The sequence below is a fragment of the Oreochromis aureus genome, linkage group 23 (genome assembly GCF_013358895.1).
Source record: "Oreochromis aureus strain Israel breed Guangdong linkage group 23, ZZ_aureus, whole genome shotgun sequence".
NCBI classification, from domain to species: Eukaryota; Metazoa; Chordata; class Actinopteri; order Cichliformes; family Cichlidae; genus Oreochromis; species Oreochromis aureus.
The window spans coordinates 11,607,629-11,633,302 of record NC_052963.1 but is presented as its reverse complement, the minus strand read 5'-3'; the positions used below and the strand labels follow the sequence as shown (position 1 = coordinate 11,633,302).

Sequence of the window (25,674 nt, the reverse complement as noted above, 5' to 3'; positions counted from 1 at the left end):
TTCAGATACACACATGCATCGCATTTACATCTATTAGAGAACACAGTTACATCTAAATTACAGATGTGCACAAACCATGAATTACACAAACGCACGCACGCACACACAGTGCGAGAATTTACTTTCAGAGAGGGTACACAATGAGGCCAGGATTGTTTAGCATCATACAAACACACAGGTACAAAGCTAGTCCTGCATGATCTAAATGTATTCACGCGGTGTTGGGGGGGGTTAACAAACAAACAAACACAGACACACAAACACACACAGCTTTAGCCCATTTACATTCATATAAAAAACAAACGGTGGCACAAACAAGCTCATCAGAGGCAACAGTAGCTTGTTAGCGCTGCACGCTAATATGCAGAATAGCTCCGCTCACCCATTTTAGCATCCCACTGACACAAACACAAACAAACACAGTCATTCCACTGGGGAGGGGTGCGAGGGCTGGGACTGGGGGGGGGGGAGCAGTGGGATGGATGAAAAGAGCAACGAGGAGTGAGACAGATGGAGCTCCCACTCTTGGTTGACTTCCTCTACGTCGACAGAGGCCGAGTGTCTAACACACTCGCAGCCAGGACTCCTGAAAATGTGCCCTCGCTCGCTCACCGTGGTGTCTTCAACTGCCAACCATCTGTTACCATGGCAAACTATCTGTGAGAGCCGTGCCTCCATTGTATCACGGGGCTGTCAAGACACCACTGTACTGTAAAACGCTGAAGAATCACCATCTGTCATTCCAGCCAAGTCCTCCCATCTGAGCGCCCGTGACTCTGAAAAGAACGATTTTCTAATCGGAGTGATGGTGTGTGTGTGTGTGTGGGGGGTCTGCTTCTGCACAGGAATGTCACACAACCATCGGCTTTCCCGTCACGGGCTTCCTGGATGAGACAGGTGAAGGGCTGCGGTGCAGGGTTTAATTGTTACCATGGTTACCGTGACTGACAGCCTCAGAGAAAGATGAAAAATGATGATACGACTCCCGTCGAGCTGGACGTCTGCAAGTGATGAGTCCAAAAAACAAAAAAAGGCGGATGCTTCCACGGTGAGACGTCTATTCAAGCCTGATTACTGTACATTCACTCACCTGTACGCACACTCACACACATACGACTTTTACAGGTCAGCCAGCAGTGCTTGGCCAATCATGATCCGATTATCCCAGGATTATAACACCAAAACCACCAGAAGCCACGCCTCCATAAACAGATACAAAACAACCATCATGAGACAAAAAGTTGACCAAAAATGGGACAAAACAAACCCTAGCAACAATAAGTGTTGCATCCTGACCACTGCGTGACACAAAACATCTGCAAGGTACACAGACAGAGACACAAATAGCCATAAATGATGTCTGCACGCTTCCTGGTTGTTTTGTGTCTTCAGGGAGTTTCTACATGTCTGTGCCGATCCTGGAAACTTGGTGCTGACTGACCCTCGGTGCGCTCTTGAGACAATGAGATATATATATATAATATAACTCTCACCCTTAAATGTATCACATAACTTTAAACGGCCTTTGCTGTCCACAGTCCTTACCAGATCGTTGCGTGTCACCTAGTCAGACTTAATTAACCTAATTGTGAAAGCACTGAACTCTAATTAACCCTGTCAGCTATCTCACTGCTAACACGTGAAACCAAACATCTTTAGAAATCTTCTTTTTTTTAACGATTGCCTAAATGCTACACCCTGTCATCACACCTGAGACAAAAGATACGCTGGTTTCTAATACTAAATGGTGCCTCGGTGCTTGGTTGCTCTCAGGAATCGATGCAGCGAACCTACCCAGATATACCCGATTACCTCAGAAGTAACAGACGTTTAGCAATAATTCGGTTTTTGGAGGCTTTGGAGTTGGTTATAACTAAACCAGATATGCAGATTGCTGGGATGACCGGAGCACACGGCACACAGGAAGAAGTTATAATCAAACTTAACTGAATTAATCATACTGAGTATACTGACAGTGACATAAGCCAGTGTCTGACGCCACATTATCTACAGATAATGTGCTAAACACTGACAGTCTGATTAATCAAAAGTAAAATAAAGATATTAAGTATTAATTCAAAACATTATTAGTAGCCCTAGGTGTAACATTAATATCCCCAGCCTTCCTTTTCATCTAGACTCCAAGCACAGCTGTGCAACACTGCTGTAAACTGAGCTTGGGGCTATTTTTAGATCTAAAATCAGATCTGAAATCTGAAAAAGACTCTTTAATGAGCTTTTAATCTTGGCTTTTCATATTCCTCTGCAATATTATTAGTACCAGTGTATCTGCTAGTATAAATTTGAACTGTTATTTGCATTTATGCAATAATCCAGGCCCAAACTCACTTCTGTTGCAGCGTAAACAGATGAACAACTGTCCCACCCACAACCTCATAATGGGTTGCACACACACACACACGCACGCGCACATACACGCGACTGTTTAATCCTGTCAGAGTGTTGGGCTGTCAAACAAAGACGAGTCGTAATCCTCGTCTCCATCCCTGTGCCACACCACACCTTTAAGACACACACCTGCACACACACTTACCTGAAGATAATCTTGCTCATCTTGGCAGGGGGGTCTTCTGCAAGTCGGTCCAGAGCTCCTTTCAGTACATTGCTGGTTTCCTGTATTAGACATGAACAAACAAACAAAAGCATTAAGTCGTTGATAGCTGCAATGACAAATGAACAGTTTTTGACCTGTACGCGCGCTGAACAGCAGCCGGTCGGGGAACATGAGGAGGCCCGCCACCAATTAGTAAAACAATCTCACGCCGCCATCAATCACCTTTGTAGACAGTGAAGAGAGAATGACCACCGGACGCTGAGCTCTTACCACACGCCGCTGTCCTTCCTTCACTCTGTGTACATTTCTATCTATCTACTTCTCCCTGCCCTCCCACCCCCTCCTTCATCCATCCCTGCCCTGTTTGTCGGGGCAAGCCTCTATTTTTAAGTCTACGAAGAAAAAAAAAACAAAAAAAATCAACAACCCTGGGGCAAACGAATAAAAAGGAAGAGGGAGAGAGAGAAATGTGGGAGCAAAGAAAGAAAGCGACAGCGTCAAACTGTTGCGAGATGCTCAAACACACTCGAGGGGTGGGACTGAGAATTCGCCCCAGATCGGTAAAGACAAGAGGGGAGCAATTAGGTCCTTCTGCCTTGTCACTTTCATTGTGTCACCAGTACTAATGGCTGAAAAGATCCCCGCCCACCAGCCCACTACTTAGCAACCCCACCACCACACCCAACTCCCCTATGGACCCTCTGTCACAGTACAGAATAAATATATGCTTTACATCTCACACACACACACACACACTTCCTGCAGATATTACCTACACATACCGTCTCTGCAGAGCTGCAAACGTGGAAAAAAACAGATGTGTTTATGAATCCAAACACATATGCTGCCTGCACAAATAGTGACCCACTTATCTGGGCAATGTGAGATTACCCCCCCACCTACAATGGAGCACATGTGTGCGGGGGCAGAAAAGATGAGCTGGAGGCTCCATTGTTGCTGTGCATCTTCCCGCAACGCCATTAGCGAAAGCACACGCAACACATGCTTCTCCCTCTTTGGTACATCCTCATCACAGAGTGAGGAATGGAGCCCTTGGGAACGCGAGGCTGGCAGGAGCGCAGGTGAACACGTGTAACGTGAACACGCGCGCTTTGCTGTACATCCCGTTTTAAAGGAACTGTACCATGAAAAGGAACTACAGCACCACGCACACATTAGGTACAGTAGCATGAAATCCTCCTCGTGTGCCTGCGTCTCTTCTAAAATTGCATACGTTATATAAGGTAGGAGATGCAAGGATACATAAACACACACATAAACCTGCATATATTTAATGCTTTAACATTAAGGGATCACGCCAATCTCTGATTGGGAGCACTCAGGTTTAAGTGGTTGTAAAAACAGCAGAATCCCTGCTGTGCTCAGCCAATCAGCTCGCCCCTCTCAATGTTTATATCTCAGCACACTTAAGAGAAACATTAGTGTCATTCCAGTCTCTCTAAGGAGAGTGAAAAGGCTGCAGTGTTTGGGTTTGCAGTAGTAAAACCTTTAGAGATGTGATGTTTGTTATATTAGTGTACTTATGTAACAGATACCCATACTAACCCATGTGCTACTGGGCTATAAGGTTGTCTCCTTGTGCATCTCTGGACTGATCACAGTGCAGTTGCCATTTTAAGATCGCTCCCTGAAAGTCTCCTTCGGACCGACTGTATGCACTTTCTGTAACTTACAGATTTGTCCTGAGACAAAAGCGATCTAGTTTTCATGCGGAGGATCATTATGAGAGCTGGGTCTCCCAGTATGACTCAGAACAAACTGGACTTTTCCAAGTTCAAAGATGATGCATCAGATCAGGAGAGGTGTATGCTAAGGTTTGTAGTATATGAACTGTGAATTAGTTAAATGGGACATTAACTCACACTCTGATGGATGCATAGGGGCCAACTCTGAGTTCAGTATCTTGCCCAAAGGTACTCTGAGAAGCAGATTGGAGTAGCCGGCGATCAAACCACCAAAATTCCAATTGGAAAATGACCCGCTCTACCTCTTGAGCCGCCCTACTCCAAATTACCAAGGCATCTCAGGGAAGACGTTAGGCAGAAACTATCTGAACTGTGGTACATGCGCCTGCTATTAAGCTCATGGGCACACACAACCTCCTTGCGACAAGAATAACGTGATGGTTGCTCAGTTATTGGACTGAAATTTTTTAAATGAAACCAACTGCAAACAATTGCGATGATTAACTGGTTGCCCTGAATTTGAGCATGTGAAAACATTCAAATTCTAAGTGACCAAAATCACAAGATTGAACAAGGGGCCTCATGGGACCGTGATCTGGCTCTGCAATCAGTCGGAGACAGACTGGCAAAGGTCTGCACATTTATAACCACAGACAGACAGACACAGACATGCCAGTATGTTGCAATCAATCTGAGTCAGTCTGTGGTGTTGACTACAACCCATGTGCAGCGCGTCTCTTTGCAGTAAGGGACCTGACTTGGTTGTATGCTTATATAAAAGCAAGGTTGCTGAGTACCTATGTCGTTTTTCAGTTAAATTTCTGTCCTGCAGTAATTATGTCACTTTGTGTGGAGGATATTCTGAATTTTTAAATCTATGAAGTTCTGCCGGATTCTGAATAAAAGGAGTTAATTTGGATTCCTGCTTTGGGTGAACTTGTTTGTATGTAGAAGGCAACAGATTTGTGAAATTTCCCAATTCATCATGAACACAATTCCCAGCTGAAACTGCTGATGACTAATAGCAACACAATTGCATCATTTTGCATCTTTTACTGTCATATTGACACACCAAAGTCACTTTGAAGACGGCAACTAACTGCAAGTGGTTGCAGTCCTGGTCCCCATCAGTGAAGCAATCATTGTAAACAGTCACAGTAAGTTTGGTGGTGTTGCTGTCTCTAACCACTGTTTTTAATATGCAAATGAAACATAAGCAACAGCACTGGAAGAGATCCAGCGGCGCATTAGGAGACACCCATGAAGGGGAGCTCATTCTAAAATCAGGTTTTCGAGTTGCAAAACATTTTCACTGCACCTCACACTCTTACATCCCTGCTGATGACTTTAGTGTGATCAGCACTATTCATTATTTTAACACTTATCTTTACCTTTTTCACACCAGTGTACAATAATGTCCCATCAGCAGACACTTTGTTTACTTCTGACTGATTAAAGTTCATATTCAGCTTCTTTCACTATTTTTAAAAGAATATTATATGAAGCCACAGTCCTGTTCCACAAGCATAAGATAATGAGCACTAAAACTCAAGTATTGTATTAGCTCTGGTTCTGATAACATCTAAACCCCCTCTGGGCTTACACATCCGATTGACACTTCAGCTTCTGTCTTAGCTTAAAAACTGACAGCGCCTTTTATCACTTATGCTTTAAGTGATATTTCCAACGCTTCAGCTCGTGCTTACTCTTTGTGCTATAACTTAAGCTCCTTTCGGCACCGTCTCTTCAGCTGCTACTGACTGGGTATCCCATATGAATATATATATTTTTTTAAAAACCTGATGGAAATCAAAACTTTAAATGTTTCAGATGCTTCAAGTGCATTTTTGACAGTGTTTTTCTTTAAGAAATCATTATGTAATCTAGTTTCTTCTCTGATTGATTAAAATGTGGCAGGCTTTGTGGTGCCAGGATGAACGCTCAAATAATTTGCGAAACCTGTCTGAAAAGCCGCCTAAGCACGACTAACAGGTTGTCTTCTCTGTTATTGTGCCGCACGCCGCCAAACACGTTTCTGTTTGGAGGCAGAGTCGACGCTGTGAGTGACAGGGCGGTGCGCAGACATATGAGAGATGAGATATTTGTGTGTGTGAGCTGTTGTTGTCAGACAGATGAGTAATGAGGTGTGTGTGCTTCTTCCGTGTATTTCCTGTAGCAACCTAGTTTGAGAAATAGCGTGCGTGCATGTGTAGGGAAATGTGTAACCGCGGGATCACAGTTTCGGTGTGCTCGCCGGTGCCCCCTGACCCTCGTCATATCCATCACATCAACTGACTGCCACTGCTTGTGCGCTTTCCCACACATTGTCTTTACAAAACACACACAAATGCACCGCTAAATGCTGAAGCTTTGGAAACGTCAACACCAGATGAACACGATAAAGTGCGAATGACTGTTCAACTGCACTGCTACACCTTGACATATTAATAATGAGACAAAAGCGTGAGAGAGAAAAAGTGAGTGAAGAAATATTATCCAAGCATTTTAAGAAGGGAGAGTGCAAAAGGTGAGAGGAGCAAGAGAAAAAGCAGCAGCTCCTGCAGTTAGCGGGGTAGTATTAAATGTCTCATTTATTAGCTACGAACATAGCAGGAAGTCTGGATCAATTAAAGGGCCGACTGCATGTTTAGCACTGCTCAGCCTTTTGCAAGTTTCATTAGCTCTTCAGATATAAAGGGAAAGGCTAAGAGAGGTGTGTGCACGGACTGCATGTGAGTCAAAGAGAGAGAAGTGGAACAACCTTAGCTTTCACCATAGCAGGCAGTGTAATCAATTAAAGGGGCAGGATGCATATTTATCACCTTATCAGGCTGAATTAGACTTTATCTAGCTTTCAATACCTACTTCAAGGCAGAAAGAGACAAAAGTGTGTATGTGTGTTGATTTGAGTGTGTGTTGATTTGAGTGAGTGGGTGTGTGGATGAGAGTAAGGGGGTTTCCAGAGGAGTTGGTACAGTGGATGAAGGAGGATGAAGTGATAGCGTATTGATCTAAGGAGTCCATCAGGCCGAGGACTCAATATGCCCAAGAGCTGTGACGGCCTCACAAGCTTTCACACAAACACACACACGACACTAAGGCTCTTTTTTCCTCCTCCACACGTCGCCTACATCATACATAAATTCCACAGGCTGGATCGCAGGTCTTGATCAGATTACTGATCACTGCAGCCGTGAGCAATCATTAATTACTTTAAGACTAATCCCTGATTCTTACGCTGCAAATCTTTTAACGGCTAAAGAAACACATGAGTGAATGAGCAGGAGTTAAGGTTCACAGTAACTCATTCAAGAGCACAAACGAAAATCTTGAAGCTCCCCGGTGTGAGCAGCTGAAAAACCGGTTTTCTGATCTTAGTAAGTTCATGTCGATCAGAAAGGGAGAGCACCATTCAATGTTTAACTCAAGTCAATTTGACTTCAATTCAATTAATAAACACAGCAAGTAAAAAAAGGCTAATAAGAAGAAAGAACTTGGTGCATCCTGGGAAGCTGCCAGCAGCATAGGCCTGTTGCAGCATAACTAAGGGAGGATTCAGGGTCACTTGATCCAGGTGAAAAAAAACTTTAAGACAAATCTTTAAAGTAGAGACAGTGTCCGTCTCCCAAATGCAAACTAGTTACACAGAAGAGAGGCCTGAAAGCTGAAGGCTCTGCCTCTACTCTTAAACATCCTACAAAGTAAGCCAAAAAAAAGTAAACCAACAGTCTCAAGGCCAAGTGCTTATAACATGATACAGATGATGATTACTCAAATGTGAGTCATGGGTTAAAAAAACAATAAAAACTGCCTTTTCCAACACTTTTCTCTGGACTTGGATACCCATAATAATCAAATTCACTCAATCTCAGTCAAGAAAGGTAGTGGGAAATTAATTCTAGAACTAGAGGTCACATCTCTGTCAGACTGTTTTTAGATCCACTGATACTGAGTAAAAGATTATCTTGTAATGACTTGTAATTGTCATCTTAGTTGAGAGTATTTGACCAATATTGCTAAACACAAAGCATAGCTAATGGTAATGTGAAAGATTTGCTGGTATTCTGTCAGATAACAGTTTATAACAGCTCATTCATAAGGGAGCATCACTGTCTGCAGCAGGTCCCATAGCAATCCATTCAAAAGGTCATCTCCCTCTGGATCACTCAAATCCATGGTGGCACTGGAAAAACAGGCCAGAAAATCCTCAAAGTCAGGAGCACAACTTTTCTTAAGCATCTTATTTGTACACATAAACAAAAGACAAGTTGGCCAGTTCATGTGGGGACACTGTTTGCAGTCACCCTTTCTCACAATAGCACCAGACTCTATATGAAGTGCCAAAAAAGTTCAGGGGTGCAGCGTATGTGTGAAAGCTCCTCTTCAAACATGAGAGGCTGTACAAAAACTTGTGAAGGAGCATATTTTAACACACAAATAAGCACTTTTATGAAAACTAGCATAGAAGTTTAGGTGCCTACACCTAACTAAACAGTGAGTGAAAACAAAGAGGTGGTTGCACACCAACCAGCACATCTACTGCCTCTGTACAGTCCTGGGGAAAATCCAGTACACCCCATTTCTATATGACTTTCTCTCACATTGTCATGGAGGAGTTTTGGTCCACTCTTCTCTACATTGTTGCTTCAGTTCATTGAAGTTTGCGGTCACTTGCTCCTTTAAGGTCACACCCAAGAATTTTAAATGAGTTCAGTTCTGGATTTTGAATGATCCATTACAACACCTTGATTCATTTCTTTTTCAGCTGTGCCTGGGATCATCGTCCTGTTGCATGACCTGGTTTTATCCAAGCTTCAGCTGTCAGACACATGGCCTCACATTTAATATTCATTCTAGAATATTTTGGTATACAAATGAGTTCATGGTGCCCACGTCGTGTGGCTGCAAAGCCCGCAAAGCAAGCTCAAATCATGACTCATCCCCCACCGTGCTTTACAGTTGGTATGAAGCGTTTTTGCTGATAAGTAGTGTTATTTTTTTTTTTTTACTTCTGGACAAATGTGGTCTTGCTCATTATACCCAAGCATTTGATTACGCAACCTATTAATTCCTATGGAAGCGGTCTTCGCAGGACTCCATGCACACTTATATGCTCAGACTGTTTGCTTCCTGTATCTGATATTACTGCATACCCAACACAAAAAGACCCTCTCTGTAAGGTTGCAGCTTCTTACAAGAAGGCAAAATGTGACTTCCTGGTAGGGAAAGAGCCTACAGCCAATGCTGTCCATAGAGCCAAGCCTCTGGTGTGGTTTTAAATGACAAAGCAACATAAAGAAACAGTCTTAAAAAGGGAGTCACATTTTAAAAACCGTTGTAGCAACATCTTTACAGGCCTTGTTTTTGTCTGGGTTTAAATAAGACTGCAGCAGTCGAAAGCAGGGATTCATCTGTCAGGCAGCAAAGAGATGTGGATTTATGCAAACAGTTCTAAGGACACTTTAAATCATCTATAATGAGCCTGTTCATTTTGGTCCAGGCGTGCTGTTTGAAGCACACGAGGCCCGACATTTCGTGGACAAAAAATACGGGCTCTGTCATTGTGTTTACACGATGCCCACTGATGCCCGTGTTCTGCTTAGTCACCGCTGAGTTGAACACAGCAGGAGTAAACAGCAGGGCTCCTTCTCCTCCCTCCCTCTCTCTACCTGAGTTTTCCTGACACACACATACAAGTGTGACCTCACAGAGCCTCCATCTAGTCCTCCACGCACATTCAATAACCCACGGAGGACAAAAAAGTCGGCCTTAATGGCGGCCCGTTTCGAAAAGAGGCCGAGCACTTGAAAAGCTGATCCTTTCAAAGTAATGCCTGGGGCAGAGAGCTGGACCACAAGAGGGATATTCACTGGGTTTCTCCATTTGTCTTCAGTGAGTGAAAGGCAGAGACCAAATATGCAACTGGAAATACAATATGTTCACCTCTCAAATTTATTTACTGTTCTCTTGCTTTCACTGAAAAACTAGTTTTACCCTGCAGGAGTTTAATCAATGGAGAGTGAACATTGAATTTCTGATGGAGCTCTTTTATTGCTCCTTTTAGAAAGCAATGAAATGAGGAAGGCAAGAATACCTAATATAAATAACCTGAATATCTAACAGCTTATCCTCTCATCACGTTTAGTTGGCCAAAGGTAACAGCAGACATCAGTTTCACTGAGAAACAAAAAAAATCTAATTTTGAAGCTATTTCCTGTGTAACTCACCGGTTTAAGAGACCCGTTGCTTTGCTTATCAGGTGGAGGTGTGGGTGTCATCTCAAGGGGCGGGGCCAACGCAGAGTCGCTGCTGCTCCTCACCATTAGAGGTGTATCTGTGATGAGAGACATGGGCGTTAGAGACAAAGATAATGAGAGGATGCCGTCGGCTCCATCTGTGTTTGTCTTTCGTGTTGCACGCTGTTGAAAAGAATCAATATTATATTAGCTCTCTCAACTCCAAACCCACTGTGGGTGATGAGAAGAGATGAAATCAGAAGAGCAGAGGAGGAAAAGAAAATGGAAACAGAGTTGGCTTTTGTCTTCCTTGCTAAACATTTGGCCTCCATCATTTCTAGATGGAAAAACTGTGATGGTTAGACAGACCCCTGAGGCGCTGGCACGACCGAAATGAATAAAAATTCATTTGAAAGCATCTCGTGACACCCAAAGAAGATATTTTGAAAGAAAACAAAGAGAAAATGACTCCTGATTGAGCACGGCTAATGTATATGCGAAGAGAAACGACACGGGAAATGATGAGAAAGACAAAGTGTTTGGAAAACACGACCTGACAAAAAACACTGTAATCTCTTTTCAAGGGTTCCCATTTATTTTAGGATGACTCATAGACCCTGAGGGTGGACACGCAGCCACCCCAGCAAGATGCCCAAGCCTCACACCCACCCGCAGAGAGCATTTACATATGACCAGCTGTTGCCTCAACACCCCCATGCACACACTCGCCGCAACCCCTCAGCCCAGAGAAAGGGAGAGGGGAACAACAACGGGTCTGATTCCACAATAAAACAATTCAAAGGAAACTAATTTGGACTTTTGTGCTGCCTCTTGCATTTAAAATCAACCCCAAAGGGAGCAGACGGGAATTTGTGGAGGTAAAACCCACGGTGGAGTGTTTCCAAATGTAACTCGACAGAGGAGAAAATAAAGTCAAGGGGAAAAGAAAAAGGCAGAGTGTGAAGTAAACAGAAAGAAGGGAAAAAAAGCTGAGGAGAGAGCCAAGAGATGGTGACAGAGAAAGAGCAGGGTGAAAACCTGGAGAGGGAAGGCAAACAAAATTCTCTCCTTTCATGTAATCAATCTCTCTTTGGAGGGTCAACGACAGGGTCCTGGTCTAACGTGGTCAGAATAGAGAAGGAAAGAAGGAACTGGCAGAGGTCGCTGTGTGTGTGTGTGTGTGTGTGTGTGTGTGTGTGTGTGTGTGTGTGTGTGTGTGTGTGTGTGTGTGTGTGTGTGTGTGTGTGTGTGTTTAGAGATTGTAGACAGATGAAAAACGATCACTCCAATTGTCCCAGACACACAAACAAATATTCTTTCAGGCTCAAACACACTCATCCACATGTTCGCTAATCTGAGTTTGTGTTCAGCTTTATTAATTCATTTTTATTACTTATCCTAAACTATCAGCTATTCTCTGCTGACTCGCAATCTTTTTCACACATTCCTTCTACCTCTGCTAACGCTGAATGTCAAAAAAGACTCGATGGTGACTCGCTATCACTGACATGCTGGAATTTAAACAAGGTGTTCCGAAGGAAAAGTAGGAAAAACTTCAAAAATGTTGGTTTCTTTTAATTAGGACTCAAGTTTTCCTCTGTTTTTCCCCTCTTACATTCAGTTTCCTTCTTTTTTTTCCTGCTTTGTTGAGGAAAAAACAGAATGTATGTAGTCTAATTTCAAAAAGCAGAATTTGTGTAGAAATGTTTAAACTACACAGGAAACTGAATGATTTGCGATAATGAAATGTGCTTTGATTTAACAGAGAAACATCCAGAGGAAAAAAAAATGCTATCTCTCAGAGCTCGCATCAAACGGCATCAACGCTTCTCTTTATTTGTCTGTTTCTTGCTATTTGTTAATTTTGTGTGCGTCTAAACTAGGTCACGCTATCTGCACAAACTTCTCATCATTTAAGAAAAAAAAACTCCTTTAGTGAAAGTGTATTCAAACTGAACACAAAGTGAATTTTAGAAACAACAACTCTCTGCAAACGTGCAACTCTGTGCATCTCAGACATAAATCTGTCTGATGGAGGTAATGAGGGGAAGAAATGTCAATAGTGCAGGTTGAAAAGTTTTAACAGGAACCCAAAATCAGCACACAGGTTTTGTGAAGATAAGAAAACATGGAGAGGGGGTCAGGAGGAATAAATCAGAAATGAATGGAAGTTCCTTGTAAACTTAAGAGGTGGAGGTTGAGCTGTAAAGACACAGAGACAAGTATGACGCACACAGCACCAATGCAATGGCTGCTACAGTTACATTCACTGCGTGGGATGATTATACAATGACCTCAAAAACAGTTCAGTGCCCTAGAAACTGGTCAACGATACCCTGACAACCACAAGTCTCTGACCAGTTGGCAAGTGGTTTCTGGAAGTCGCTCACGGTTGGTGGCAAAGATGCATAAAAAAAAATCTTTTTAGTAAATCGTTTTACCAAGTGTTTGCAAACAAGTTGGCATCTTCCATGCAAACTGCAGGCAACTGCAGCAATCTGTTCGCCACCAAACCAATCACAATTAGGTTTTCAGTCTCGCACCATCTTTGCAATTTATTTCACATTGCAAAAGCCAGAAATCTCCAGCAACCACTTGCCAACAAGTTGGAGAGTCAACAGTTTTCCCTTCCTCCGACTGATCCACTGATCCATCTCTAGGCCTGTATGACTGAGACCTACGGTTCTTAACATCAAAAAGCAACAAGTTTGCCAAGTCAGTTTAGAGTTTCCCAAGGGACAAACTAATATAGTACTACACTACTTTTAGGAAAGTGAATACAACATGAAAGTGCCATGTTTTCACTGACATATGAGCATATTTAACTCGCAGACAGAGACCCCACTTATAACTGATACAACCTCAAAAATTGAGTTTCAGTTCCACCTTTGGGGTATTTCGGTCTAAATTAGATGCAAATAAATTTGATGAACAACCAAAGCATTTTTATTTATCTTGCTCCATTTGTATACATTATCTTACTAATATAAATTCTAAAAGCGTATACAGCTATATTTATTTGCTACATTTTATACGAGCATTGATTAGTGCATCCCTGTTCCTTCCATCCTTCCATTTAACCACAGAAGGCATGTTTACTGTTTAAACATTTCCAGATCAGCATATGCATTTGTAAAGGTCTCCAAGCTCAGAGGGGCCATTTATCGAATGCAGTAAAAACCTGTCATTAGATTTATGGAAAGCGAATGCAGGTAATGACTCACATGTAGTCCTACCAAATGATGAACTGCAAAACGCTGGAACAAACTGCACAGACAGACAGGTTCTTTAAGTGCCAAAATACATGACATCATGTTCATAACAGATGGATCCTGAGATTAGACACACTGAGTGATTAACCCATTTTCCAAATGGCTATAATTGATTTTCTAAAACGAGCTTGAGAAGTAAGGTGCATCATTGTGAAACCTCAGTCAAGAGCCTCCCCCTCCCACACACAGTCATACTTTGCTTCAGTGTCAATGATGCGACTTTGTAAAGTGACCAAGGCTGCTCCATGGTCACAGTCAGGCTCCACTGCCCAGTGGTCAGCCCCATAAATCCTCCTCCGTTTATCTATTGGAGTCAAATCTGCCTCTATCAATCCTCCAAGCACTTAGAGTCCCAGAGCTTGGCACAGCAATGTGAAGGAACCTGAGGCTCATTAGCATTGAACTCTGACCTGCAGTGACCCCTGGACGGTCAAGCAGTGTCACTAAGGGGCGGGAATATTGATGAGAGTGACAGTTGTGACTCTCTCGGGTCAGTCACTATTTGAACGGTCATAAACAAGACTCTCTCAGAGGAGTTGTTAATCAAAGCTGGCTGTTCTGCCAATAGGATCTTTAATATTGAGCCAGTACACTGAAAAATACCCAACTTAGCTGTTTACAAGGCCAAAAAGCAGCAGCAATGACCACATTCAACTTCCACTAACTGAACAGGCACATCTGGAGCTCCTATTGCCAATTGCAGTCTGCATGTAAACAAGCCAGTGTCAAACATTCCCTGCTTTAAACAAAATATTGGCCATCCATTAAGAACATTCATTAGTTAACTTGAAGCTTATATCTAGAAACACATGTTATAAAATGTATGTTACAGAAGAAAATTCGCCAATCCTTAGGCCCAACTTTGACCTGACAGGCTTGTAATACATTAGTAGAAACCCTGAAATCAGAATCACAACTAAACTGAGTCATTAGAATAATTTAGGTTACACAAACTGAGGAATAATTTATTAAGATACATATTAAAGAGTCAAAAGGTAGGAGCTGACCAAACTGTTTCAGGACTTTGATTAAATCTTTAATGATTATAGTGCATGTATGCATATATCCCATCTCCTCCTTAGCGGCTGGGTTTTGTATGAACATCGTCACATATACAGTGATTACTAACATCTATGTGCTTTTAAAATAACGATTATATAGCCAAATTATTTTGATTTGGCACATAACGGTCACCAACATTTGTGTAAATTACAGAATTTTCTTTGAGTCACCACTAAATACAGAGTGAAGAATTGGAAATGAAGTCCTTAAGGTCGACATGACACATCAAATGTCTAGAAGGTAATTTACACCATAAATTCCACAGTCATAAAACTGTCATAGATTTGAACACTGTCGGTGAAAATGGATTTGATAAATAAGTGTTTGAAGTTAAAGGTTTTAAGAGCGTGTGTAGTGCCCTCTTGTGCCAGTAAAGAACGCGATGTCACTGGGTTGGTTGTTGCTAGCAGACTAACATTAGCTTATGTTAGCTAACTCGTGACAGAACAGGGGAAAATAAAGAAAACTAAAACTAAAAAGCAGTCTTAGGGGATCACTTTTGTACCACTCCTGGCTCCAACACTGAGTTTTATGTTAACAAGTATATACAGTTCACTTTCACTCTCTGTTTCTTAAGCAGTAAGCAGTTCTTTATTGTTAGCTAGCGGCACTGAAGCAGGAAAATCCAACTATTAGCCATAACGCTCGGGTTTACAGAGCACTTTATTTTCTATTTCAGACTAAACAGGTTTCTATATAGCTTGCAAAGAATACAAGTAAATCTAAAAATGTATACATAATTGCTACATGTCCATATCACTCCATTTTTAAGTGTTTAGAAACAACCAGTTTTTGCCATCTGACGATATACAGCAGTATAAGACATAAGTATAACAAGATAAATTAACCATAGATCTCTGTTTGTGCCATACATGAGTGAAGCGAAAGCACCCCAGGCCTGGCATATGCTATAAAAATAATATTTAAACAAACTGAGGAGGCTTTGGAAACAGACTAAAAGTACGTCTAAATACAGCAGCCTGCCATATGGTGCCCTCAGGACAGGAAGTGAGTATCATTCTTGCCCTTTTGGCAAAGTGAACAGAATTTTTTATGTATTTTAAGAACACACACATTTTCTGAATTTAGTATGGAGTCTATTTCGAGAAGCCAGGTGGCAGAACTAAAAACGTAGAACGTTTTATTTTAGCTTCGCTAATTCGACAGGACCGTGCACCCACAACCACAAGGTAACCTCCAACTTTAAAACAGACCCCACCCATGAAACTCATCTCAGCTCCCACTTCAAGGCCAGAAAATGGTAGCGCGCTGAAACACACCCAACTTATGTTCTTCCCTTTATCTTTCCATTGAGGTTTGTGTAACTGGAGAGAGCTGAGGAGAAACTTGTAAACTCTGCCAGCTCTGTGTTTATCTGCCTCAGACTCTCCATCTGCAGCTCTGTGCCTAACTAGGCTGCTTATGCAATTCTGGGAACACAGAGGTTTATTTTAAGAATTTCCTCTTGTTTTCAGTTCTAAAAGTTCTGCAATGCTGCTAGTTCACTTCCAGGGCAAGATGAAAACAAGGATGCATCATGTTTCTGACTGACTGTGTTTATGACTGTGTGCCTTTGTGTTTGTATGTGCAAGCATGCGTCTGCTATACGGACATTTATTATTATGGACAGCGCTTTGCTCGTGTGCACATTTATATTCGTGAGTGCGTGTGTTTTCATGCCACAGGCCTGTGTGGTCTTGTTTTGCTGGCAATCGATAGAGCAGCCCAGCTCAGGCTGCTCATGGGATGATGCGATAAGGACTCTTTTCCTAGAAGTGTGTGCGCGCGTGTGTCAGTGTAGCAGCAGATCAATGCCGGTCTAATCATCCCACTGGGGCAGCGTGAAGTCCAATCACCCTGTTCAAACAACTGGCCCAACCTGACACACAAACACTTTGATGCCTGACTGATTACTGAATTGCTTCTTGTTCTGTCCACCAGCATTCAGCGCGATTACACGCTTTCTTATAATCAGATTATTGTGAATAATAAGATTTAAGTAACTCTGTGATTAAAGCATTCACATGGTTTGGGGTCACTTAATTTTCCTACTAAGTCTCGTTTCAATGACTTGTTGGTAAATGCTTTAGGATGTGTTGTAGCCTGCGTGATATTATTATCCCACAGCTGCGAGGCTCTCTACATCAGTTAACTATGAACATTTTTGGATAATAGAAAGATGAAAGGTCGGTACATGAGACAGGAACACCGCTATCAGCTAATGTTCTCACTTGTAGTTTGACTAAGATAATCGAGTTAAAGTGTTTACACACAGTGAGGTCTCGAAGCCTTCAGACAAAAACCACCACAGTTGATTTAAATCAAATGAGTGAAGTGAAAAGCAGAATGTTCAGCTTTAATTCAAGGGGTTTAATAAAAGTATTGCATTACTTGTTTAGGAATTAAAGCCATTTACAGCCATCAGGGCCTGAGGAGAGGGCATGAACAGCAGGACCAGCTCAATGTTCCCAGGCCAGAGAAAAATGGAGAGCAAAACAAATTCTCAAAGCGCATTTGCACTGTCGAGGTGGAGGGCCTTTCCCCTCCAGAAGTAGACATTAGCACGATGGAAGACCATAGCTGCTGGCTCAGGTCTGAACCCACTGCTCTCTCTCCTTCTCTGTCTCGCCATCAAGGGACCGTCCTGCCATCTGTAACCACTGCTGAACCATATGAAGCTCTTCTACGATTCTACGCTTGATTTATTTTACCAAAATTAAAAGAAAAAAAAAAAAAAAAGAGGGTAAAGGCTTAGAAAAAGCCTAACATAAACTAACTGAATCATCAGTCTCAATCACTGAGACTGAATGCCAATCACCCAAATCACACCCAACAACTGGGGGAAGTCAGCCACCCACCTCTCATTTCAGGGTATTAACATTATTTCTCATATGAATTTTATAGCCTGTGTCAATTCACTCAGTTTACTTTGCACTGATCAGGATGTCAGACCGAACCATCCTGAATCAATGCAATACAATTTTTATACTATAATATATTTATAATATAATAAATAATATTAATATATTGGCCATTAGAAATGCCAGCACCAAAATATTGGCAAATAGCTAATATCAACCAATATATCAGCCCCATCAATCTGTCAGGCTCCAATTAGAATAGCAAATATTTATTTCATGAAGTAGAATACAATAGAACAGAATAGCCTTTTATTGCCATTGTGCATGTACAACAAAAGGTTGGAGTTAAGAATACCAGACTGTAAGTGCATCTTTAACGGCCCATAGCACATGCAGCCAATCAGAGATTAGGTGGCTAAAATTGTATAAAGTTGCGTGATATTTCAAGATGAATAGACAGGGGTGAATTTTAGTACTGTCATAAAATGTATTAATGCTGCAAAGTATGAAAAGTGGTTTTCATGGGCTTTGTAAGTCCTATTGTTTCTATTATTTCTATATAAGAAGAAAAGATTTTGTGCCATCACTGTTCCTCTATTTTTATGAGGTTACTGTAGACCAATGCTTGCTTTCCTACTCCTATATTTCTTTATCTTTTGATAAATCTGCAGCATTAAAAGCCACTCTGAATCTTTGCTTGCACTTTAAGCACTGATGCACAATCAATTAACAACATTACTTTTGACACTTCATTTGGTATTCTTCATATTGATTCCTGCAGTATGTCTGTGATATCTCTGTGTTCTGGTTTAAATAAGAGAAATGGGTCAATCGATTCCTAGGGCTAATTTTAACAACCTGCGCAAGCATGTATTTCATAGGCTGCATAACCCGAGCCTATGCGATCCTGTGAATTAAACCTCTCTCTATCAGGTCTGACTGTTTACAACCCATCGCTTTGTCCTTGTCTCCAGACATGATGTTACTCCAGAGCAAGATATGATGTAACACCTGGTTAACAACCAAACTCGTTACAGCAAGAAGGACAGCAAACACACACAGACACGCACTCCCGTAAGACTTTCCCGGCAGTAGATATATGGGCGCTTTGGGTGCGATTGGTTGGTTAACTTGCATGCAGATTCTTTTGTCATTGTGTGCGCGCGTGCATGTCCGGATGACAAAAGTGGCCTTTATTGCGTCTGGCTCCCTATGAGGGGCGTCACAGGGTCACATCATAACTAAGTTAGTCAAGGTTCAGCAGGGCTGGAGAGCAGGTTGCGGGGTGGGAGCAGGAAGAGGTCCCACTGGGTTAAAGACAGGGTGGAACAGGCATATCGGGTTTGGGGGGGGGGGGGGTTGGCTGGCTGGAATTAGTCCATTCATGCTTGGCTGGACCCTGGGCATGCTAACAGGCTACAGTGCTAATCTAGTTAGAGCTGGAAGCCATGCAGACGCAGGGAAAGCGGGGTTGGATGGGAGGGTGAGAGAAAAGATTTCCTGGGGGTGAGGGGGGTCAAGGTCTAGGGCCTCGGCTGTGGAGCTAGATGGCAGGTGGTTTTAGCTGAATAGCAGAGAAGGGAAAAAAATGAGTGGATCGAGAGGCGAGAAGGCAGATGATGGGGCTTGGGGTGAAAGTGGGCACACAGAGAGGGCTAGCAAAGGTCAGTTGTATGTGTGGGGGTGTCACACTGTTCCTCTACGGTTAACAGATGGAGGGAGGAGAATGAAAGGGGTTGCAGGGTGACCCAGTGATTAGACAGACCCTTAGTAAATCACATCAAGGCTCTTTTATCTTGCTTTTCATCTTTTACTTGGTCACTTGTCATTCAAAAATTAATCAATCCAAGGCACAGGAATGGAAAAGAATGAGGGAAAAATTCTGCTCCGATTATTTACAGTAAAATGTATCTATAGCCGGAGCAGCCTACAGCCCAGACAGAGCAGATATTTCCCCAGAGGCTCCCTCAGGCTTCTGACTGAATACTCTTGTTATGCCGTTTCCCCTCTGTAGACCCAGTAACTTCTATACTTTATTTTCTGACTGCAAGGACGTTTACTTTTTATATCAGCTCCACTTCACAAACATAGTAATCTGTCATCCTCCATATTAAACTGATGAGTGCATCAGATTGACTGTGGAATGAGCGGCACCAAACAGCATCAATCCCCCTTGATCGAGTCACCGAGCTTCTAACAGCCTTGGTAAGACTCATTTTTCATAGCCATTCCCACCGTCTGATTTCCTACAGAAGGAGTACATAACAAGACCAGGACAGATCAGAGGAAAAGTCCTACAAGTGACTCAAGGCCACAGGAATTTAAACTTCTCTGCTCGCACACAGAGCTAAACCAGTCTTTCCTAAAAACTAAAGCTAAACAACAAAAAAAACAGAGACTAATAAATATAAAAGTCGAGGAAACTAATGAAGCTGTGCAGCAGGTTGGCATGCATATTTGCAATGCATATTTAAAATTCTCTAGTAGCTTTATTCTCACTATGGTAACCACACATCCTCCTACTGGCACCATTCTGATTATTTGAATATTTTAAAAATTAGATCAGCTGTTATCTTTGATCAGCTTTTCTCATTTTTAACATATATTTGTCATCACTTATGTATACAAGGCATGGTGAAGCAGCTTGTGTCAAAAACATACATGTTAAACAGTATTGTTATTAAAAGTATAAAAGACAGACCGGATATAAAGATAATACTGAAGTTGTGCATTGGTATATAGACTACTGTCTTAATGTTTTACCTCTTTAAACCAAATGTGACCACCTTAAACCTAGCACTGCCAAGTTAGCTTGATCAGCACGGTGGATCCATAATTAAATATGATATTAAACAGGACTAAATATGAATAATGGAAAAAACAGGCTCAACACAAAGTGTAATCTGAATATACAGTTGGATTGTCTTGTTCACTGTTTAGTTGCACTAAGACAAAGTTAAAACTTGTCACTCAGAAAGCCCCTGAAGGTTCTTATCTAGATCAGATAATATGCTGTTATTATGTTGCAGTTGCTAAGATGAGTTGTTTTTAGCATTTATGTACTTATGACACCTTATAAAGGCATCATATCATTTTTATTTCACAACAATAACATCTCATTTATATATGCAAAACTTCTGTTATGCATGCACTAGTTAATAAAGTTTAATCAGGTAAGTAACCAACCTTGTGTAGATGTCACAAAGGGAAAATTAGGTAAGCTAACCCTACTTGTAATAAATCTGAAGGGATGGACTCGCTTTTAGAGCCTGCCTCGAGTGGCCAGTAGAGGAACTGCAAGCTTTGACATCTTGTGCGTTGGCTTAATTTTTGACTTTACCTTCACATCTTCTTCATCAGTTGGTATCATTGCCATAACTTGGCTAACTTCATAACAGCAACAGGTTCACTTGGTCAGACTACAAAAATTTAAATAATGTGAGATCTGGATTTTTTTTCAAAGCACTTCACTTATTTTAGAAGCAGAATAATGCTCCAAAAACAACAGGGGACGATGGGAAAATGATATAACATTTATCAGTCAAGTACCTTAACAGACCTCCCAATCCCAACGTGTAATTTCAGTGTCAAAAACAACAGGACTGAGGTGTAAATGGGCATTTTCCAATTGTGTGTTTTTTTTTTTAAATTAAAATGCAACTCAATCTTCAGCAGTTGTTTTTGTTTTTCTAAATGAATGCTGCATTGTTGCCTCGGTGGCTCTCAGTTGGCTCTCGTTTCTACACTTTGCTCAGACTAAGTAAAGAACGCTAAGTGAGGACGCCAGGAGAGCAGGTTGCGTCAACGCTGCATCTGTTTTCACACGCCATCAAGTTACAGGCAAAAAGTTTCTGTGTTCGGCTTGCATCTGTTCCAGAAATGCACTTTCTGATTCTCTCGCCCTCTCTCACACACATGCAGTCACACACCTACACACACGTACACAGCTGTATCACCATGATACCCCTTCTCACATGCACAAAAAAATGTGTTGATTGAGTATAGCCTCGGTTCTTCAGGTGTTTAAGAGATTTTTGCAGACTCTTCTCTTACATCTGTGTCAGGAAAAGTGTATTTTCACGAGTTGAGGCTCAACTTGCATATTTAACACGTGCACACGAGAAAGTTACACAGCAGGTAGGGACGTACTGGCTTTGAGGACGGCCTCGTTCACTTCGATCTCTCCTCTGTCTTCATCCTGGTACTGCAGGTGGGGGTAGTAGGTGAAGGGCTCTGGACTCGGGGCAGCACTGGACGAGCTGTTAGACACGCTCTCTCTGGGGCTTTCCGTCCTCACATGCTGGGGTTTGTTAAACACTGCCACCAGCTGGAAGACAAACACAAAAGTTAAAACTGCATCCTAAATGTTCGAAAATATTAAACATGATATGTACACAAATCTGAAACAAACAAGCTTTTCTTGAGACAAGCGTGACAGGATAAACAATATGAGTCCTGGCATATGAACAAGCTGGAAACACACAGCCAGGTTATATAGCATCTCCACTGTGCCGTGATCACAGGAAGGCTTTTATGTGATTTATCTTGCCGGCAGTGGGGATGCAACCTGCTTCGTTCTGCCAAGTATGCAGATGCGTGTGTGCGTGTGTGTGTGTGTGTGTGTGTGTGTGTGTGTGTGTGTGTGTGTGTGTGTGTGTGTGTGTGTGTGTGTGTGTGTGTGTGTGTGTGTGTCTGAGGAAAGCAAACAGAGCTGCATTCACAGCTCATTCACTCTCAAACCTCTTACAGTGCACACCGGCTGGTGCCTCCGCAGCGACACGATGACTTTTGTATTTCATGAACAAAGGAGAAAAACTCTGACCGGCCATTTCGTCCAGTTCGGGGGACCCGACACACGGCGAGGCCCGGGGCGAGGTGTGCGCGTATGAAATTAGCGCTCAAATGAGATCTGACATGAGAATGAGAAGCTGTCAAACACAATGACACGGCTGACACAATGAGACGACGGGAAGAGACGGGGGCGGCCAAATGAACAGGGGATGGAGGGCAGGAGAATGACAAACAATCCTAATTGAGACAGGGACATGATGGCAGATAGGGGGAAAGGGGAGCGAGCGCGTGGTCGTGTGTGCCCGCTGCGATCTGTGCTATTGCACGGATTGGTTTGATAAATGGGCGCGTGGCGGCGTGACGCTCTCATTAGATGGCGGCGGCGAAGGGAAATGACCACTTAATGAAAAGCAATAACCGCGATGGAACGAGGGAAGGAAATAAAACAGCAGACGAGTTTAGGGCGTCAATTAACAACAACAACAACAATAACCAAACACACCCTGTGTGTGTGTGTGTGTGTGTGTGTGTGTGTGTGTGTGTGTGTGTGTGTGTGTGTGTGTGTAAACAATGGGCACGGAGTAGGCGGAGAGATATGCATCATCCATCACACTGTGACGCCGCCTCTCACCTCAACCTCCCGTGATTCAATATCCTCATGACACCTGGCCAACGCCATGCAAAGGAGATTCGTCAACTGTATTCATGCGCGCATACGTATGAGCGTTGGCGTGAGCTGCGAGATGAGGGATTGAGCGGCTGGCAGATGCAAAGAAGGGAGAAAAGAAAAGACAGATCGCCAGGAAGACAATCTGATTGCGCCGGCTGATGGATGCTTCGCGAGCTCCTTCTCTCTTCTTTATCTTCTTTCCTCTTTCTCTGCTTATCTCCAACTCTCCCGAGCCTCCGTCTCTTTCTCCAAACTCGTTGACAGCATCAATCAAAGAAGAAGTCTCCGAGCATAACGTGACACGCGCGCGCACACACACAAACTACCACGCGCAAATACACAGTGATGATGAGCTCCCCTCGAGAACAATTTATTTGTTTTGAAGAACAACTTCTTTTAATGTATGGAGGGATGATGATGATTTGCTTTTCAGGAGTTAATTTTTTATGGCTGACACAGGCAGGGGAGTGATGCTGATGAAGGCCGCCCCGCTGCTTCCGCTCATCACTCAATCAAACACAAAGTATCAACAAAATGAATCATGTATCCCCGCATCTGGAACAAATGTAGAAAAACTGACCTTTTGAAGTACTGTTTTTGAGTCTCGGCGATGACTTTCCATTGATCACGAGATGCTTGGCGCTAAGCCGTAACCTTTAACTTGACCCAATCCAATCAAGTAGCATCTGCTCAAGATGCCTTTGCATTTACATGTGCGATTAAGTATTCTCAATGAAAACTCAAGAAAAATCCTATTGAGTTAAGAAAAAAATTCTTACAAATAAAAAGAATAATTTACTAAACAAACTGGTTCTATGTTTAAAAAAATGTAATTAACAGCTAAATAGAACAGGTCCATAAATGGTGCCATTTCCCAACATGGTGCCATTATAGTGACGGTTGTTGGGTGCTGACGAAGGTGAAACTGGGGTGAGAAGTGTGTCAGAATGTGAAAAAAGTCAAGTCATTTATTGACAAGCTACAGTTTGAATTCAGAGCAGAACAGACCACCCCAAGAAGACCTAAAAACACTTTAGGGATACACAATAAAGAGCCAGTTACACCTTTTCATCAAGCCTGTTCTGGTTACCCTGGGTAGCAGCATTTCCTACCACCTAAGTAAAATTAAGATAAATGTACCTTTGCTTGATGTGTTTAAAGATACAGTGCACCTCAGTAGGCCTAAATGCTAACAGTAGCATGCTAACAGGTTCACATTGCAAATACAAACATGCTGATTACAATCCAAGTACACGGTGAGCAGAGACCAAGAAATCTCAGTGGGGTCCTGCTACTTGGAGGGATGTGCTGATACCAGAAATTTAGCAGTCGAGGACCAGAAGAATTACACGATTCTTGATACCCAGGTCAACATGATATCAAAATGATCATCCAGTGTAATTAAAGATAAAGTCTATTATTAAGAACCTTCTAAACTTTTAATAAAAATGTCATTTTGGCAAATAAAAGCAGCAACAGGGCAGAAACTGAAATATTTTCCCCTCACTCCCAACTGGTTGGATCTGCCGTAGGTTCCTGTTCCTGAGTTTTTCCTTCTCACTGTTGCCACTGCACTTACTCAGTGGGACTGTCATATGATTGTTGTGGTTTTCTCTGTTTTCTCTGTGTCATTGTGGGGTTTTACCCTACAATATAAATGGAACTAGTTAAATAAAACTGAATTGAATATTAAGATGGCTGCTGAGTAGCCTACTGCAGGGTATAATGTTAGTTACGGGACTTTGTTTTCTATAACAGAAACATTTTAGCTAAAGTAAGAAAGCCGATTTCAGACCAGCTGTCCCAAACAAAATGGTCATGGAAATTTTAGGGTAACATCAGAAGGATAATTCATTCAGATGCTAGCCTTTTAGGTGCTTCACTAAATTGGAAGTTTTTCCTTCCCTTTGTGTAGTACAGTAGCACCTGTAGCCATTTGTAGGTGTATGTTGCCCCTGTCAGCTCTGGAACAACTGCAGTCTCATTACATAAGTTGCCTACAGCATGTACCTACAGCACTAAATGAAAAAAAGGAAAAAAGAAACAAGTAACATCGCATTTTCAGAATTTTGGCATTAAAAGTGTCAATTCTTCTGACATCCCTAGCCTCGTGTAACAAAGTAGCCATCAGCAACACAAAATGAAGTGTGTCAACTAAAACCACATTGTCACCAAATGAAGTGAATATCAGCGTAAGATGGGGTGGGACATGTTTAAGAGGGTTACATACGCCACAAAGCCTGGATCAGCAGCCAACTGTCCCCTTTACACAACGAGTGACAAATAAAACCATTTTTTTGAAGGTGGTTTATAGATTTTAACATTTTTTGACAGACAATGTTTCTAGATAAGAAACTAAGGAGTTAAAAAGCATTCATAAATCATACTAGTATCATGTGTTAAACAGTTTACAAACACTTTATTGTAACAACGTGTCAAATTCCAGTCATGATTCATCCTCTTTTGACAACGAATGTGTTTCAAATGGATCATCAGAGATA

At 42.1% G+C, this 25,674-nt stretch overlaps 1 protein-coding gene across 1 annotated transcript in view; it reads right to left on the bottom strand.

Moving 5' to 3' along the window:
- The window catches only part of pard3ba (par-3 family cell polarity regulator beta a), a 196,539-nt gene that overhangs the window by 135,319 nt on the left and 35,546 nt on the right, over positions 1-25,674 (bottom strand). The window contains exons 3-5 of the mRNA XM_031738444.2: positions 21,862-22,039; positions 10,509-10,615; positions 2,555-2,634 (exon numbers count right to left, since the gene is read on the bottom strand). Coding sequence (XP_031594304.1) covers positions 2,555-2,634; positions 10,509-10,615; positions 21,862-22,039 — 365 coding nt within the window. The remainder of the gene's footprint in view (positions 1-2,554; positions 2,635-10,508; positions 10,616-21,861; positions 22,040-25,674) is intronic.